Source organism: Herpailurus yagouaroundi, unplaced genomic scaffold (genome assembly GCF_014898765.1).
Source record: "Herpailurus yagouaroundi ecotype Mexico unplaced genomic scaffold, PumYag 28, whole genome shotgun sequence".
NCBI lineage: Eukaryota > Metazoa > Chordata > Mammalia > Carnivora > Felidae > Herpailurus > Herpailurus yagouaroundi.
The window spans coordinates 88,597,480-88,613,567 of NW_024412376.1; the positions used below are offsets into that span (position 1 = coordinate 88,597,480).

Genomic DNA, 16,088 nt, shown 5'->3' on the forward strand with positions numbered 1-16,088 from the left:
GAGAGGGGAATAGGTATGGAAGGTCCTGTTCAAGTAACTCCTGTTGGACCTGGTGACCAGCAATGAATGGAGAAGATCCAGTCTGCCTCTCAGTAATAGTAACACACCTATGGGGGAGGTAGCTTTGGGGTGTGGCTCTGGTGACTTTACTTTTGGAATATTGAGTTAGAGGTATGAATTAGACATCAGGACAAAGATGCCCAAGGGACAGTTAGAAATGCGTGTGTGACTCTCTGGACAGAGAGAAGATCCTAAAGTAGAGACTCAGGAACCGACTCTACAATGCTCATATTTGTCATCCCCGTGATCAGGGAGACTATCAAGGGAGAGCAGAGACATATGTTAAACGACATTGTTAAAAATAACACACATTACTGACAACTTCCTATGTGCTGGGCATGGTTCTAAATGTTTATTAACTCATTTAATCTTCACAACAACCCTGTATGATACCATTAACCCCATTTTTTCAGATGTTCAATTGAGGGCACAGAAAAATTAAGCGATTTGCTCTAGGTCACACAGCTATTGAGGGGAGAGAGCAGGCTTCACACCTGAGCAGGGGGCTGCAGTCTAGGCTTTGCCCCTAATGTGGGTTGTTGGAGGAGCCACACCCTAGAAAACAGAGACCAAGGGGAGCCCTGCCATTGCCGGGGGTGAGGAAGGGAAGCCAGCAGAGGAGCTATTGAAGGATGAGCACCCAGGGGAGGAAAAGGAGAAGTGGGAGAAAATGTGTCAAGGAAAAAAAACAGGGGAAGAATTTTTGTTGTTGAAATTTCAAAGTATTTCCTTCTGGAGTTTCCATCCAGAAAGTAGTTCTGGGTCATGAAACCTGAGTGTTGCAGGTTGGGTCCATGGAGGGGATGAGACACAGGATATGTTTTTGATGGCTGACCTTGTAGGAGTTTCTGATGCTGAATAAATGATGTGCACATGCAGCTGTAGTGTGAAACTTGTGGTTCTTTTATATTCCTTGCAGATGTGATACTTCTGACGCACTGTCAGGGTGGAAATCATCCTAGGCTTAAATTCTTTCACAGGGAAAACTGTATTTGTAGGGAGCCATGGGATCTGATTAAGGCACGTCTTGTAACAATTCTCAGAAAAACCATTGTAAAAAGCATACCATAGAAGATCTACATCATATTTGAAATGTTTGATACACATATTTTATATTCATACACATAGTTATACTTAGGACCTTTCTTGACCTTTCTTCCCAACAGAAACATGCAAATCCATGCCAAAAAAGTAATAATTCAGTAAAACTATTTTAATTGTTTTAATTAGTGGAAAGAGATGCAAATGGTCAACACTGAGAAAGATTGACAAACAGGATTAAGCAGTAAAAACAACCCAAGAGCAGTTTGAATCATGGTCAGTGCTTTCCAAATAGACATTTATGAATTCTCAGTAGCTGGGGATCCAGCACTTAGCCTGAAACAAATATGAATAATGGATAAGGCTTTCTTGCACCTCATGGCCTTTTAACAATGCAGAAATACCTAAATCCTAGTTATAGGTAAAGGGTCTATCCAACATACTGAAGAGACAATTAGTTCAGTCCCAGCAACACTGCCTAACACCCACGCTTGAATTGGAACCTTGGGGCTCATTTTCAGAAAGGCTCTTTGTTACCTGAATTCTGCCTTCTTGGCACCCTGCCTGCTGGTGTTCCCCAGCAGTCTCTGCCCTCTCCCTGCTTCTGTAACCATTGTTGCCCATAAATACTCTCTTCTGCATCGCCCTTTCCAAACACCTCCTCCTGCTGCTGGCCCACCCGCTCCCTGCTCACACCCTTCCTAAGTCAGTAGTTCTGCATCCCACATATATAGGAATCAGTTGGGGAGCTTTAAAAAAAGACTTGCTCTGGGGGTGCCTGGTGGTTCAGTTGGCTAAGCGTCCGACTCTTGATTTAGGCTCAGGTTATGATCTCATGATTTGTGAGCCCCACATCAGGCTCCATCCTGGCAGTGCGGAGCCTGCTTGGGATACTCTCTCTCCCTCTCTCTCTGCCCCTCCAGTGCTCGCTCTCTCTCTCGAAATAAACTTAAAAAAAAAAAAAAGACTCGCTCTGGGGTCCCAACCCAAAGGCTCTGATCTAATTGGTCTGGGTATTGGGGTTTTTCTTTCAACACTCCCTGGGTTATTCTGTTGTGTGGCCAAGATTAAGAACTATTATCCTAAACACTTCCATGGATCTTTTTGGAACTTTAATCCTCTTATGAACAAACTCTCCTACACCCTTTGAATCATCCTCTCCACTCTTCCTTCACCTACTCACATTAAGGGCAACTGGATCTTCCCCGTCACATGGCATCCCTCATAATCTCCATGGTGAAGACCACACCCTCTAAGTAACCACAAGGCATAAAGGAAGAGTTCCAGTACTTCTCCTACCCCATGATCACTTCTGGGGCATTGTTCTGCTCGTAGGGTTGACTTTTCCTACTGCTATTCTCATTCTGTTACTCTGTTACTCATGACCTATTTCAGTTCCTTAGCCCCCAATCTCCTGGTACCTATCTCCAGCCTAGCAGTACCTGCCTCATGGTCTTTCTTCCCACTCATTTTATTCCTATCAATCTCTCAGATTCAAAGTCACCACTAATCACAGTTTTTTGCCCAAAGTTATTCTGGTAACCTTGACATCATCCCACATTATCTGTCCGCCGGTTTAGGCATGCTGTGGATTTCACCCTCATTAACATCTCCACCTGCCAAGATCCCCACCTGCGAAGCTCCATGTTTCTGACCACAATATCTGACCTTCCATCTCTCGAACACAAAGGGCATGCAGGCCACCTTTGATTCTTAAGGAAGACCTCCCTCAAACTCCTCTGGTGGCCTGGTTCACAGACCCTCCTCTGTTCTTACCCAGATCTCCAGGGAACTCACCTCCACTCTAAATCTCTTGCCAACTGGAGCTACAGTAGATTTTTCTGATTCCACAGCTAAAGATGACTGCCCCTGAACAAGCCCTCCCGTTCTCCCTCCAGATTGTTGAGTTGCTCTGAAAATGATAGATTTCTGCTTGAGTCTCTGCTACTCTCAAGATGGCTGCCCTAAGCTTTCCCTTTCTTCTTGTCCACACTCCTTTCATTCATCCCTTCTTGACTCACCACTTTTCACATAGCGCTTCTTCCAAGTCTTCCCTGCTCTCTCCAAGTCCCTGATTATATGGCAACCCCTCCGTCCTTTGCAGTGACCCGACTCCTACTGCACCACTCAAGGCACACTCCCTTAGCTCCTGTCCTTTCCTCTTCAAACCTTTTATTTCAGCCTCTCTTTATCCCATCTGGGTTCTGATGAAAAGGAGCTCTGCTTCCTTGTTTGTGCTTTAATCCAACTCCTCTACCCCCGTCCATCTCCAGCGTAGCAAATGGTGCCGGAAAGTGGGTCTCCCCAGACTTGATATTTTCTTATAGCTACCACTGCGTGCTGGGGATTTCTCCTGAACGGCAGAAGCCCTCCCAGAATGTTGGACTGGGTCAGAGAGGGAGCTCAGCGGAGGACATTCTCAGGGGTTCAGAACTCTACAGTCTGGAGAGCTATTAGAGAAAACTGTAGCTGGATGTCTGGAAGTGAACATATCTAGAATATTAGTTCCCACTCTCTTATCATATGAGCTTATACTGTCTATGTGGATGGGGAGCAAAAAAAAAAAAAAAAAAAAAAAGGAGACCACCACATCAGTCAGTCTCAAGCAACCCTGATGCATCCTTTCATGTCCCCACCTAGCTCTTTGAGTTCGGTAGCCTTGGTGACAATTTCCCTGAGTTTCGTTAAGCCCACAGCAGAAATGGTCACCTGAAGCTTAAAAGCTGTGTTTAACAATTCAGAAGCATTGCTGAGAATCAGGATGCTAGAGGTGAGTGCCAGAGTAAAAGTCAAGGTTGCTGGGAGACAGGGGGTTCTTTCATGTACCTTTCAGGTGGATTTTTCTCCCGTGCAAGTGCTCAAAGGAACAGGGAGAGCAATGTGCAGGTTGAATTCATGTAGAGAGACAAAGATGCTATGAACTGTGAAAATGGCTTAGGGGCAATTCTGTGCCCACACAGAGAGGTCCCGTCTATTGTAAAGATTGAGTTGGGCCACAGATCAGTTTTTCTGTTTCCCTCCTCTTCATGTGATTAAAGTAATGATATTGGTGTTTTCCTCCCATTATTTACAAAGACTTAAATCCTCATATCAAAAGACCAGAAAGACCTGGGTGGCTTAGTCTGTTAAGCATCTGACTCTGGCTCAGGTCATGATCTCACGGTTTGTGGGTTCGAGCCCCATGTCAGGCTCTGTGCTGACAGCTCAGAGCCTAGAGCTGCTTCAGATTCTGTGTCTCACTCTCTTTCTGCCCCTCCCTCATTTGTACTCTCTCTCTTTCTCAAATATAAATAAACATTAAAATTTTTTTCTTAAAATACCAGAAAATAATAGAGAACAAGATGATTTTGGGGTAAGTTTTAAAACACGGAGAAGTCCACAACTATGTGGAAATAAGTCATTTCTGTCCCACTGTCCTGAATTACAATTCTGAAAATACAATTTCTGAGAGATTTATACTAAACCCTGAGATTCAGAACCTAAAAGAAGAGTTATTTGTATACATTATGGGCCACATATGATGCTTCTGGAATTTCTGACAAATGTATTTGACAAATGAATTTCTGACCAAATATGTAAATTAACATAAGCCGCTCGCTTCATGTAGTCATTTGGCATAGACTCTTGGGATTTCTTCAGCTTTCACATACCCCGATTCAGGCTGCGGTCTAGTATAGAAACTCTGTGAACTCTCATATTATGTGGAAAAGAAGAGAAAATGAAAGAAATACTGAAAATGAAAAGAAGTAGGAAATCTAGTCGAGGCCTATGCGATACTCAGTATCTTGGGCTGCAGTTGGAGACACTATCGTGGAAAAGCTTTTGTTTTCATCTTGGAACCTGGTGCCTTCCACTGTCCTTCTGACGCCCCCTCCACTGCAGCTGTGACCCCGCACAACCCAGAACACCTCAAGCCTATCTCTTCTGGGCTTATGAAGGCTGGCCCTCTGTTGAATTGACCCCATTAGCCTTCTCTTTTCTTTCGGTTCCCTCAAACAACCTCAAAACTAACATGACCCATGTTTATACTTTCAGGATGCTGGCCTATGCAATTAAATTAATATATTTGTACATGTAACACAAGTATTAGATAATACCAGAAAATGTAATAAGGTTACAAATGTGTTTTTCCTTTTTCCTTTTTTTTTTTTTTTTTTGCTTTCTGTTAAGTGTATGGAAGGAAATGTGGTGTGGTAGGGAAACTTGGGTGAGGCTGGCTAAGCCTCTTGGTTCTGCCCTTCCTCAGGTCTGTGGCTCTGGTCATTGAACTTGACCTCTTTAACAGTCATTTGCTGTACATCAGGCACCTTTACAAGATTCAAGGAGATCAAAGTTATTAAATTTCCTAGCACAAAACAGATATTTGATGATGTTCATTATCCCTAGATGGGCATCTGGATATAACGGTATTTTAAAGATAATGGCTCAGTGAAGATATTAAATCTAATCATGATGTAATTGTGGGGTGAGTTTCAGGTTTGTCATCAAGCTATTTGGTCAGCCATTAGGGACAGGGATCTTTTGGGTGAATCTAAATTTACTGAATCTTAATTACCTTCTCATGAGACTGGGCCCTGGCCCTATCATATATTTTGGAAATGACCTGCCACATTGAATTTATTTTTTGAGAAAGAGAAAGAAAAGAGAGAGAAGATAAAAGTCATTATAGGCAGTATAAAGGCCCCCAAAGATACCTGTACACAATATTCAGAGCCTATAAATACGTTACTTTACATGGCTAAAGGGACTTCACAAATATGATTAAGGGTATGAACTTCAAGATGAAGAGATTATCCTGGATTTTCTGGGTGGGTCTAATCTAATTACATGGTGCTTAAAAGTGGGGAACTTTAGGGGGCGCCTGAATGAATGGCTCGGTCAGTTGAGTGTCCGACTTCGACTCAGGTCATGATCTCAAGATTTGTGAGTTAGGTTTGTGAGTTTGAGTCTGGGCTTGCCGCTGTCAGCACACAGCCTGCTTAGGATCTTCTGTTTCTGTCTCTCTGCCCCTCCCCCACTCGTGCTCTCTCTCCCTCAAAAAATAATAAACCATTAAAATTTTTTAAATGGTTTATTTATTATTGAGAGAGAGAGAGAGAGAGAGACAGAGACAGAGACAGAGACAGAGACGGAGCATGAACAAGGGAGGGGCAGAATTCACACAGAATGTGAAGCAGGCTCCAAGCTCTGAGTTGTCAGCACAGAGCTTGACATGGGACTTGGACCCACCAACCGTGAGATCATGACCTGAGCCCAAGTAAGATGCTTAACCGACTGAGACACCCAGGTGCTCCAATAAATAAAATATTTTTTTAAAAAAAATTTTTTTTAAAGTGGAAAACTTCTCTCAGCTACAGTTGAAGGGAGCTATAACCATGAAGGAGAGACCAGAGAAATGTGCCAGTGGTGACTTTGAAGATGGAGGAAGAGGATCCTGAGCCAAAGAATGTAGTCAATCTCTGGAAGGTAGAAAAGACAAAAAAGCAAATTCTCCCCTAGAGCTTCCAAAAAGGAAGACAGCCTTACCAACACCTTGACTTTTTAGCTCAGTGGGTCTGGTGGTCAGACTTTGGATCTACACAACTGTAAAGTAATAAATGTGTGTTGTTTAGAGTCATTTGGGTTTATGGTAATTTCTTACTGCAAAAATAGGAACTAATGTAGAAATCAAAGAATAACATGTTCGGTGGTGCAAAGGAATACAAGATGACTTCAGAGGCTCTAGAACAACCTAAAAAGTTCTATTGCTAATTACAGAGATGTGAGAGATCACCTTTTCCTTAGAAGTACGCCCAGAGGTGGACAAGGGACACCGTCACTTCCTCGAGTGCCACACTCTGACGTTTTGCTTTAAAAGTGTCACAAGGTGCCCTGACTGGGCAGGCTGGAAGTGGCAGCTCAGACCAAGCATTCATGGCAGTGGCAGCTGGGGGAGCAGCAAGCAGAGCCCTGGAAACCAAGTGACTTGACGGGAAATGTTTGCACATGGTCATGGGAGTCCAGCCTCGTTATTATGGGGGATGAAGTACGGCAGACAAACTCAGTGCGGGGAGCGCAGCACCCTGGTGTGAGTGCCTGAAGAATAGGTGGCAAAGTGAGGCGGTGGTGACCCGAGCAGGTGGGAGAGGTGGCCGACACTTGGATGTGCCCCACTGGGCTCTGCAGCCAGAGGCCCGAAGGCCAGAGGAGCAGTCAGCACGTGGGAACAGAGAGCAGCTTGGCCGAAAAGCTGGCAGGGCACAGCAGAGAAGGACAGCCGCTCTCTGTGGCCTCTGCCTGGGAAGCACGCAGGCCCACAGCTGTGGGGGCGACCGTGGAGAAAGCCTCAGTAGCAAAAAGAGGAATTTCTCATCCCCGATGACAAGGGCAGGTCTTCACAAGGAATTCAAGAATTAACAGGAGCAAGGCAGGTTCCACGAAGTCTGAAGGGAGATGTGATTTTTTTCTCAAACACAAGCCAGCACGACCCTTGAGGGTTGGTCTTCTGAGGTTTAGCGCATGGGCGGGCTGCAGGTCTGCTGGGTTTGGGCCTTGAGACCCCTGGCCCACGCGGTGCAAACGTGGTGAAGGCGGGGCACAGGTCTTGAACTGCACAACACAGTCTCCAGTGCTTGGTCCGGTGCTGGGGACAGAACGTGGAGAGCGGGTCCCTGTCTGCAGAGTAGCACGGCCAACCGGGGCTGAAAACCTGGGGAGTAGAAGGCTCACGTGCTCGGGTTCCCAGCGCCGCGGTCCCCGGGCTTCCTCGGCAGCACTAAGCACAGCCAATTCAAGGCTTTCTGTTTCCAAGAGTAAAGAGTGCACAGACAAATCACAGCCCCACAATACAGAGAACAAAGCCAGACAACATAAAACAAAGCCTTGATTTAACCTCCTTCCAACCTTCTTTCTTCCAGAAGAAATGTTAATGCGTTATAGGAGCTTCGAGTTTAATCACTTGCTTCCTCCTTTCTCTAGCTGATAAGATTTCTAATAAGAAAAGGAAAGGAGGGCCAGGAGGGCAAGGTCGGAAAACCGAGAGGGGTGGGGGAGCTAATGGCTAATGGCACTTCTTGAGGAACTGGAAGCTAAAACAAGTATCTCCAACAAAGGAGGGGGTATGGGTTGTTGGGAGCCTTGGGGAGAGAAGAGGCAGGTTTCTGAGTGAGAGGAGGGTGAGCACAGAGTGTGGGGAGCAGAGCCAGGGCCCCAGCACTGCACACAGTTCCTGGCAAAAAGTCCCTCGGGCAGAGACTTCTCACATTCTTAAACAAGTGCTTCAAGTATCTCCAGAGCCAGCAGCTCTGTCGCCTGGGGGCTCTCCTGTGAGCTCCTTGAGAGACTGACACTCAAGTGGCCTGGAGGCAGATGTGGTCTAACCCCAGCAATAATGCCGCACAAAAAATTCTGGGGTTAGGAAAACCAGAGTGTGGGAGCTGTAAGGCTCCTCCCACTCCCCTTGCCCAGTGAGGCCTTAATGAGAGCCGATCCTCCAGGCTAAGAGCCTGGGAGAGCTCTGGGTACAGGCCAGAGGTGCTCCCTTTGTATGTACGCACAGGCCTTTAAAACAGCTTAGATTTATTGTGGCTCTTAAGTGGCCCAGGCTAATAGCTTGGCATGGATAATGTCTTGGTTTAATTGGTTATTGTGCAAGCTGCTTGTTTCTACTGTGGAATCTCATGTCCCTGCCTTTCGAGCGATCCCTCACGGGCCCCCTGAATCAATAGAGCCCTCACTCAGGGCCACTGAAGAGCCTGCGCTGGGCAACCACGGAGCTGAGGAAGCAGCCATCCTGCAGGACTGCTCAGATCCCGGTGGGCACAGACTCACACGCACAGGGGCCTGCTCCTGGTGCCTTTACGACTGGGGTCTTGCGTGTGTTCCTGCAGAGAGATGGGCTAGAGACACCTCTGCCAATAACTGACTCCTGAGAGAGTCTTTTCAAGTTGCAGGGTGGAGACAGAAGTGACAAAGAAGTCAGAAAGTGACCTCTTCTCTTAGAAGCAGAGCAAGCTCATTAAAGCAACAGGTGGTCACCCAGGGCCAAAATAAGGCCCCGAGGTGGGGTGCTGCTAAGAGCGGGGGACGACCTTTGCAAAAGAAGATGACATTTAGATCTCTGAGAGCAAAGAGCCTAGATGATCCTAATTCCTAGTATGGCATTTCTTTCCAAGGTCACTGTATTTTTCTTAAGTCTAACTAAATCTTTTGACCTTAAATATATTTTGTTCTTGCTCTCTTTTAAGGTGGGTGAAATATCCTAACCTGTGATCCAAAGGCAACCTGTGATCCAAATACCCTAACCTGTGATCCAGTCTGGAAGCTGTCTTAGAGCTAAGCAACAGCCGTTAGGGTTACACAATTACATAGCAGTCTCCCCGCTGTGAGTGGTATAAGGCAGGGTCGGGGACTGGCTCATCTGTGTGCCCCAGAGCCTGACATGCTTCCCGGCAGGGCATGTGTGTTTGACTGATGTTGAATGAATGCTCTCGGGAAGATTAAGGAGAGGAAAGCATTTAACTCTAAAGCTATATCTTATTGATTCGTACATTTGTTATTTTTATGTCATCTTACTTATGTGTATCATATATATAACAAAATGATTTCATGCAGAAGGAATGCAGAAAATCAAGCTTTTTGAAATACAAGTTACAGCATATTTTTAACTGCGATCTGCTATGTCATACATCTGAAATTATAACACTTAAGACCTTAACAATAGGAACACAAGCCTGACCATTGTATCAAGTGGGCTTGCTTCTTCTCCCTCTGATACAAAATTTATGTAGTTGACCCTTGAACAATATGAGAGCAATGGGCAACAACCCCCGTGCAACTGAAAATCTGCATATAACTTTTGACTCCCCCAAAAGTTAACTACTGTTGACTGGAAGCCTTACAAGTAACATGAATGGCGATTAACACATATTTTGTATGTTATGTGCTTTCCATACTGTATTCTTACAATAAAGTGAGCTAGAGAAAAGAAAATGTTATTAAGAAAATCATAAGAGAAAATACATTTACAGTAGTGTTCATCATTTGTCCCCCCAAAAATCGGTAAGAGAACACCTGAAGTTCAAATCTGTGTTGCTCAAAGGTCAGCTGTATATGGGATTTGCTCTATGTGTTAAGTCATCTCTGACTCATGTAGTTGTAGATGATTTTAGTTTCCAAAGACTTGTTTTGTTTATTGAATACAATATCTTTAATTCACATTTTAATATTTTCAATTTGTGCTTTGGTTCTTGTCTTCTCCTTTATTTTGTTATGTTTCCTTGAAGTCAAACATGCTGAGTGTGATATCAGTTGCTACGTTTCAGGGAACATTAAATTTAAGGTTGGTAAGGATATTCCTTACTGAATCATTTATTTCAGGGCCAATTTCTCCCAGAGGTAGCAGTGAAGAGCCAGCGGTCTCTTGTCAGAGAGGCCTCTGCTTTAAGCATGAGTACATTGCGATGGGTAGTTTATCTTTCACCAGGGTTCATGCGTAATCAAAGTGGACAAAAAAGTTAGGTTCCTCCCAGAGAGGTCAGCAGCTTTGTTTTATCAGAAAGCTTAAGAATGTAGAGATGTGTTCTTTGGCTCTGTTATCTTTAAAATGGCATTTTACTTGGTACTTTCTCTCAAAAAAGAAGAAGAAGAGGAAGGAGGAGGAGGGGGAAAGGCTCAAGCCAGCCCAGTCTTTTCCCACTAGTGAGAACGCTAAACATGACTTTTGAGGTCAAGGCCAAAGAAACCAAGGACTGAGCCTTATTCTTGGGCCGACTCCAACCCACACTTTGCATTCAAATATGGTATTAGATTTCTTGACTCCAAGGTCATGGCCAATAGGCAGTTGAGGTTTTTTTCAATGGTCCTCCCCGCCAAGAAAACTGATAATGTTCTCCATATCCTCTGGCAATCTATGTTGATTGTAGGAATGGGGTGTGGATTATACATTGTTGGGTACAATTTCCTCCCAGAATACAATGCATCTTCTTTTAGACATCCCAGGGAGATAATTTGGACATAATGAAGATCTATAGTAATCAGATAATTACTATCGATTGCTCTTTAGACGTCTTGATGAGGTAATTAGGGTGTACTGGAAAGAAGCTAGAACTGATTGATTGGCATGACTGTAATCTCAAAGATTTCTAATTATGTTTCTTTTCTTCTAACGGCTTATAAACAAACATCATTTTAGCTTTAGAATTTGTCAGGTGCCAGGTTCACTGGGAACATCAGCTTTCCCTATTATGCTAACTAGACACCGAACATGATCAACATAAGCTCATTATGCCTTGCTGCCGAAGCAGAAGAAACTGCAATTAACCCTCACTTTTCTCATTCGTCTTCATTTCCACATGGCCAGATTCTTGTGGAGGAATGGAGGGTGAAGTGTTCCACGAGGAACGTGTGTGCAGTGCTGGGTTGGGTAGGTTGGTGTGGCTCAGTGGGGACCCTCGGAGCCTGCCGAGCTGTGGGTGCAGCAGAGCCAGGGCACAACATATGTGTCCTGGTAGAAGTTTGACCGGTTGAGAGTTGGCCGACTGCTCAGACTCCTGTCACAAGTAATAGCTACTCATCAGTCAGCAAGGTGGAATACTCTAAATGTAAATATTCTGAAGCAGCTGGACCATGCTTGTCTCTCTGTCAACATGCTGTTGCCTCTTCTCTTCCATTAAACACTAATTAGAGGAACCCATGTCTGAGACCATTTTCCACATGATCCTAGTATTTCCTACATCTTAGAGGACCTTTCAGCAGCTTGCATTGTTCAGAATAGTGGCCTGGCTCAAAGATGATGGATGCTAAGAACCACTAAGAAGCAGCTAGAAATGAGCTATTTACAGCTAATCAATGATGTTGGTAAGCTCTGCACTTATGGGGCTCCATGTGCATGGGTTAGAATTCATTCAACAAATGCAACGTGGATGTATTTCCGGGCCATCTGGTTCCCATCCTCACAATTTTCCACTGTGACCCATCTGTGCTCGGTACCCCGGTAGGTGCCTGATAGGTGCGTGTAGAAGGACCTGAATGAGCTCCTGTGTTCTTGAACCCCATGCTTTCAACTGAAATGTCACCAAAAAAATAAGTTAGTGGTTTGCATTTATATTTTTATAAAATCCCTTATTTTCCTGAACCCTGAAAGAAAGGAAGGAAGAAAGAAAGATCACAAATTGCCTACATATGTGTGTCACTAAAACTTTTAAAGCGTGAGAGAAGCAAAGTACACAGGATGGTTCCAACCACAGAGACTCGGGATATTTTGTTCATTGGTAACTTATGGTTTGCTGCTGTTTGGATAATTGCAGCTGTACTTGGAAATGCTTCGTTAACTCCCATTAGCTTGTTTGAGGAATGGAAGTAGATTTAGAATTTGTCTTCATGTTACATCTTTATAGCATAAGTAAAGTTACATAGCAAATTTTTTGATCAGCTGCGGTTCTTGAAAGATGAGGTCATTGTTTTTCAACTTTGAGTAACTCTTTAGTTCAATATTCGGTGCTGACAGACTTTCCTAATTTGTATTAGTATATTTTCCTCTAATAGGACATATAATGAGTATATACATTTTTGATGGTCAAGAAGTGTGCGATGGATAATTTTAAGCAAAAAATGTTATTATTTCTGTACGTAAAGAAACTATAAAAAATCGAAAAAATGCCCAAAATGAATTCCAGGTCTTTACTTGTTGGCTGGTTTTACCAGGTCCAAGACATGGGTTTGTTTTCTAGGGGGTTGCCCTTTGCCCTAAAAGTTCATTGAAAATCCACTTACTTCAACTGTTTATCTATATTCCTACCTCTTTTTTTCTTTCATTTGGAGTTCTTCCCATTTGGGGCTCTGATTGTTGTTTTCCAGGATTTGATTAAATCTTCCACTCGTCCATTGGGAAATGCAGCCTGTACTGAATTTGCTTCACAGCATATGATGTAGATTGTTGATGGTCAGGTGGATCCAGTAACATACAAACTGGCAGGGGCTTCAATTGGAGGGTCTCCAGGCTGCAGAAGAGGGAGTGTGTACCAGTTGGTTGTGGTGTGGGGGCGGCCCGGTGAGGAAACTACGCATTTGATGAGACGGCCGGCCAGCAGAAGGCATACGATTCAGTAATTTGCTTTTGACTTTGGGCATGTCATTGTAGGAGGTATTGCAGCTTGAGAGACAGATGGGAGGACAGCTCCTAGAAGAACCTAAGGCTCTTCATTTTAAAGGCAGCACCCACAACCTGCGCCTGTCAATTCACGATATCACCCATTCCCTCTGGAAAAGCAAATTGCTGGCAAAATATCAGGTAAGGTTCCCAGGCTGAACCAAAGGACTGGAGACAGCTCCAAGAAAGAAGTCTAGGGGTGCCTAGGTGGCTCAGTTGGTTGTCTGACTCTTGGTTTCGGTTCAGGTCATGACCTCATGGTTCATGAGTTCAAGCCCGCATTGGGCTCAGTGCTGACAGTGCTGAGCCTGCTTGGGGTTCGTTCTCGATCTCTCTCTCTCTCCCTCTATCTCTCAAAAATACATAAGTAAACATTTTTAAAAAAGGAAAAAGGTCTGAAGTTATTTAGAAATCAGATATTCCTCTCCTTGAAATTAATCCTGCATCGGTAGTTGTTTCTCTAAAATGGTTTAGAGTTTAGGATTTTTGAAAAATATTATAGAATATTTGAAAGAATTTTTTTCCTATTTCCCCTTTAAATAATTGTACTGTTATTGTTTTATTTTTAGTAAAAAGGACTTCCAAGTCCATCATTTCAATTCATTTTCAGAATAAATGCTAACATCGAATTGATCAGAACAGCCTCAAAAATGCCTTCATAAGGAAAAACAGAAGAACCGTGTTATCACATGTGACACAAATTAAGCCTCAGCCTTGCTAGGAAAATACATTTACATTGAAAACTTGGAAGGAACACCAATATGGAAGTGGAAATAGCACCTGAAAATAAAATGTGGTCAGGATTTTATTAAATAATAGCATAAAAATACTGGTCCAAAATCTCACTGCATGGATACATGGGGAAAGCAGAGGCCTCTCCAAGGGTTGTTCACTGCCCCCCCTACCCCCGCATCTCTGAGCCCGAGCTCCCAGGAGGCTGTGCAACGCAATCTCTAGCCTCATACCCAGTCCCAGGAGATGCAGGCACACTTCGATAATCTGTGAATCCGCGTCTACATGCATGCAAATCCAATCCCACACCCCAGCACTGCAGCTAAACTGGGTGCGACTTACTGATACAAGTCAGTGAACATACTAAGAGTGAAGGGAAGATTTCTAGTTCATTCTTAGTCTCATATATCTAGTACTTAAATATAAACTGTGGGAAACAAACTTCTTAGCTTGCTAACAGTCTGAGGCTTTCATAAGGGGTGCATACCAGACCCTTCTGTGTAACTCAGCACTTGGTAGAGGGATCAGGCTTTTGACTTTCTCACTAAATATCTTCCTTTGCTTTCTTCTCTCTCTTATTTTGCAATGGCCATAAAACCCCAGAAATATTTCCCTTTTATGAACTGTATCCTTTGTGCAATCATAATGGAAAATACTATTTTAATTATAATGATAATCTGCTATTAGTTCAAGCTAAGCCTTGAACTGGCTGAATTTGTAACATCTTCCAGACACTCCTGCACTTTGGTTTATCTCATTCAACCCCAGTAGGTCTATGATTAGGCTACTCTTTCGCTTACCTTTTCACAGATAAGGAAACTGAGGCACGGAAAGATTATCTTACCCCACGTCACCAAATAGGCAAGGGGAGAGTGTTCGCATTTGTACTGAATTTGGCTCCAGAGCCTTAGTTCTTAACCACCATTGTTCTCCCTCCACCCCACTTCACCCCACCTTTTTTTTTTTTTTTTAAACATATCAACCTTTTCTTTCCTTTATGGGAACAAGATTCTAGGATGGGCTCTTTAAGGTGGTCTAGAATTTTAGAAAATTTATGTCTGTTAGAGGCTTGCCGCTTTTTAGGCCAAGGATTTTCTGTGGCAGCTAATCGGCAGCCCACAGTTTCCCACTTGCAGTGAGTTCTGACTTTCCCCCCTGTCCTGTGCAGAGGGGGCATATAGGCATGAAAGTGAACTAGATCAGTGCTTTACCCTTTAGACTTTCTTTGCTTTTCTCCAGAATACCACGGCAGGGATTCCTTTTAATGAGCAATGACTGGAGTGTGTAGGTTTTATTTTGGGAATTGCTAAACTTTTGAAAAATCACTTACAATGGCTTCTTTTGTAAATGACAGAGAAGTGCAGACTGGTTAGGTAAATGGATTCTGGAGGCTGACCCCCTGGGTTCATATCTCAACTCTGCCACTTACTAGCTGTGGGATTGGAGGGTGGCAGATTTAACATCTCTGGGCCTCAGTGTTTTCATCTGAAAAGCGGGTTGGAGTGTCCCTACCCCTAAGCCTGTTGTGAGGGTGAAATAAGGTCACTTGTAATCCTGAGAAAAGGACTTGGCCGTGCAGTGTCTGAGAGTCGCTTTTGGTATTAGCCCCTCACTGGCGGTTAACGTTTGTATACCCTTTAGGAAATTCCTTTTTATCATATATGGAGTGGGTCTCAAAGAAACCTCCACTGCACTTTCACCTTGGAAAGATTCAGCCTGAACACAGTGGAACTGGTTTGCAAACTCTGCGTGCGACAGGTGGAAGGAGAAGGGCAGATCTTCCAGCTAAACTGCACCGTGTCAGAGGTAAGAAGCTCTTTCCTGGCTGCCTCTGAAATCAGGGGAAAGAACGACCTTGGGAGGGAGAGGGGGTGTGGAGGATAAAGGTATCTCAGCATAGGCCATGTGGGAAGTCCTGAGAAGCTTCCTGTAGGTCCTATTTATTAATAGAATACTATTTTTAATGAACACAGGGAGCCAGAGATATAAAAGAATATAATAGGAAATCCTTTTGGAGAAAGAAGGCTTTTATATTTAGTGACATGCATTTAAGGATCGTGTTCTAACTTTTTACAACAGATCTGAATTTCAAGTGTAAGGTTTAATTTAAGCAGCGTGTACATGGAGT

The 16,088-nt window shown here is 43.8% G+C and overlaps 1 protein-coding gene across 1 annotated transcript in view; it reads left to right on the forward strand.

Moving 5' to 3' along the window:
* The window catches only part of UNC5C (unc-5 netrin receptor C), a 364,176-nt gene that overhangs the window by 334,610 nt on the left and 13,478 nt on the right, over nt 1-16,088 (forward strand). Inside the window, exons 12-17 of the mRNA XM_040488026.1 lie at nt 7,188-7,467; nt 8,735-8,894; nt 10,365-10,420; nt 11,336-11,503; nt 13,220-13,369; nt 15,602-15,766. Of these exons, the coding sequence (XP_040343960.1) occupies nt 7,188-7,467; nt 8,735-8,894; nt 10,365-10,420; nt 11,336-11,503; nt 13,220-13,369; nt 15,602-15,766 (979 nt within the window). The remainder of the gene's footprint in view (nt 1-7,187; nt 7,468-8,734; nt 8,895-10,364; nt 10,421-11,335; nt 11,504-13,219; nt 13,370-15,601; nt 15,767-16,088) is intronic.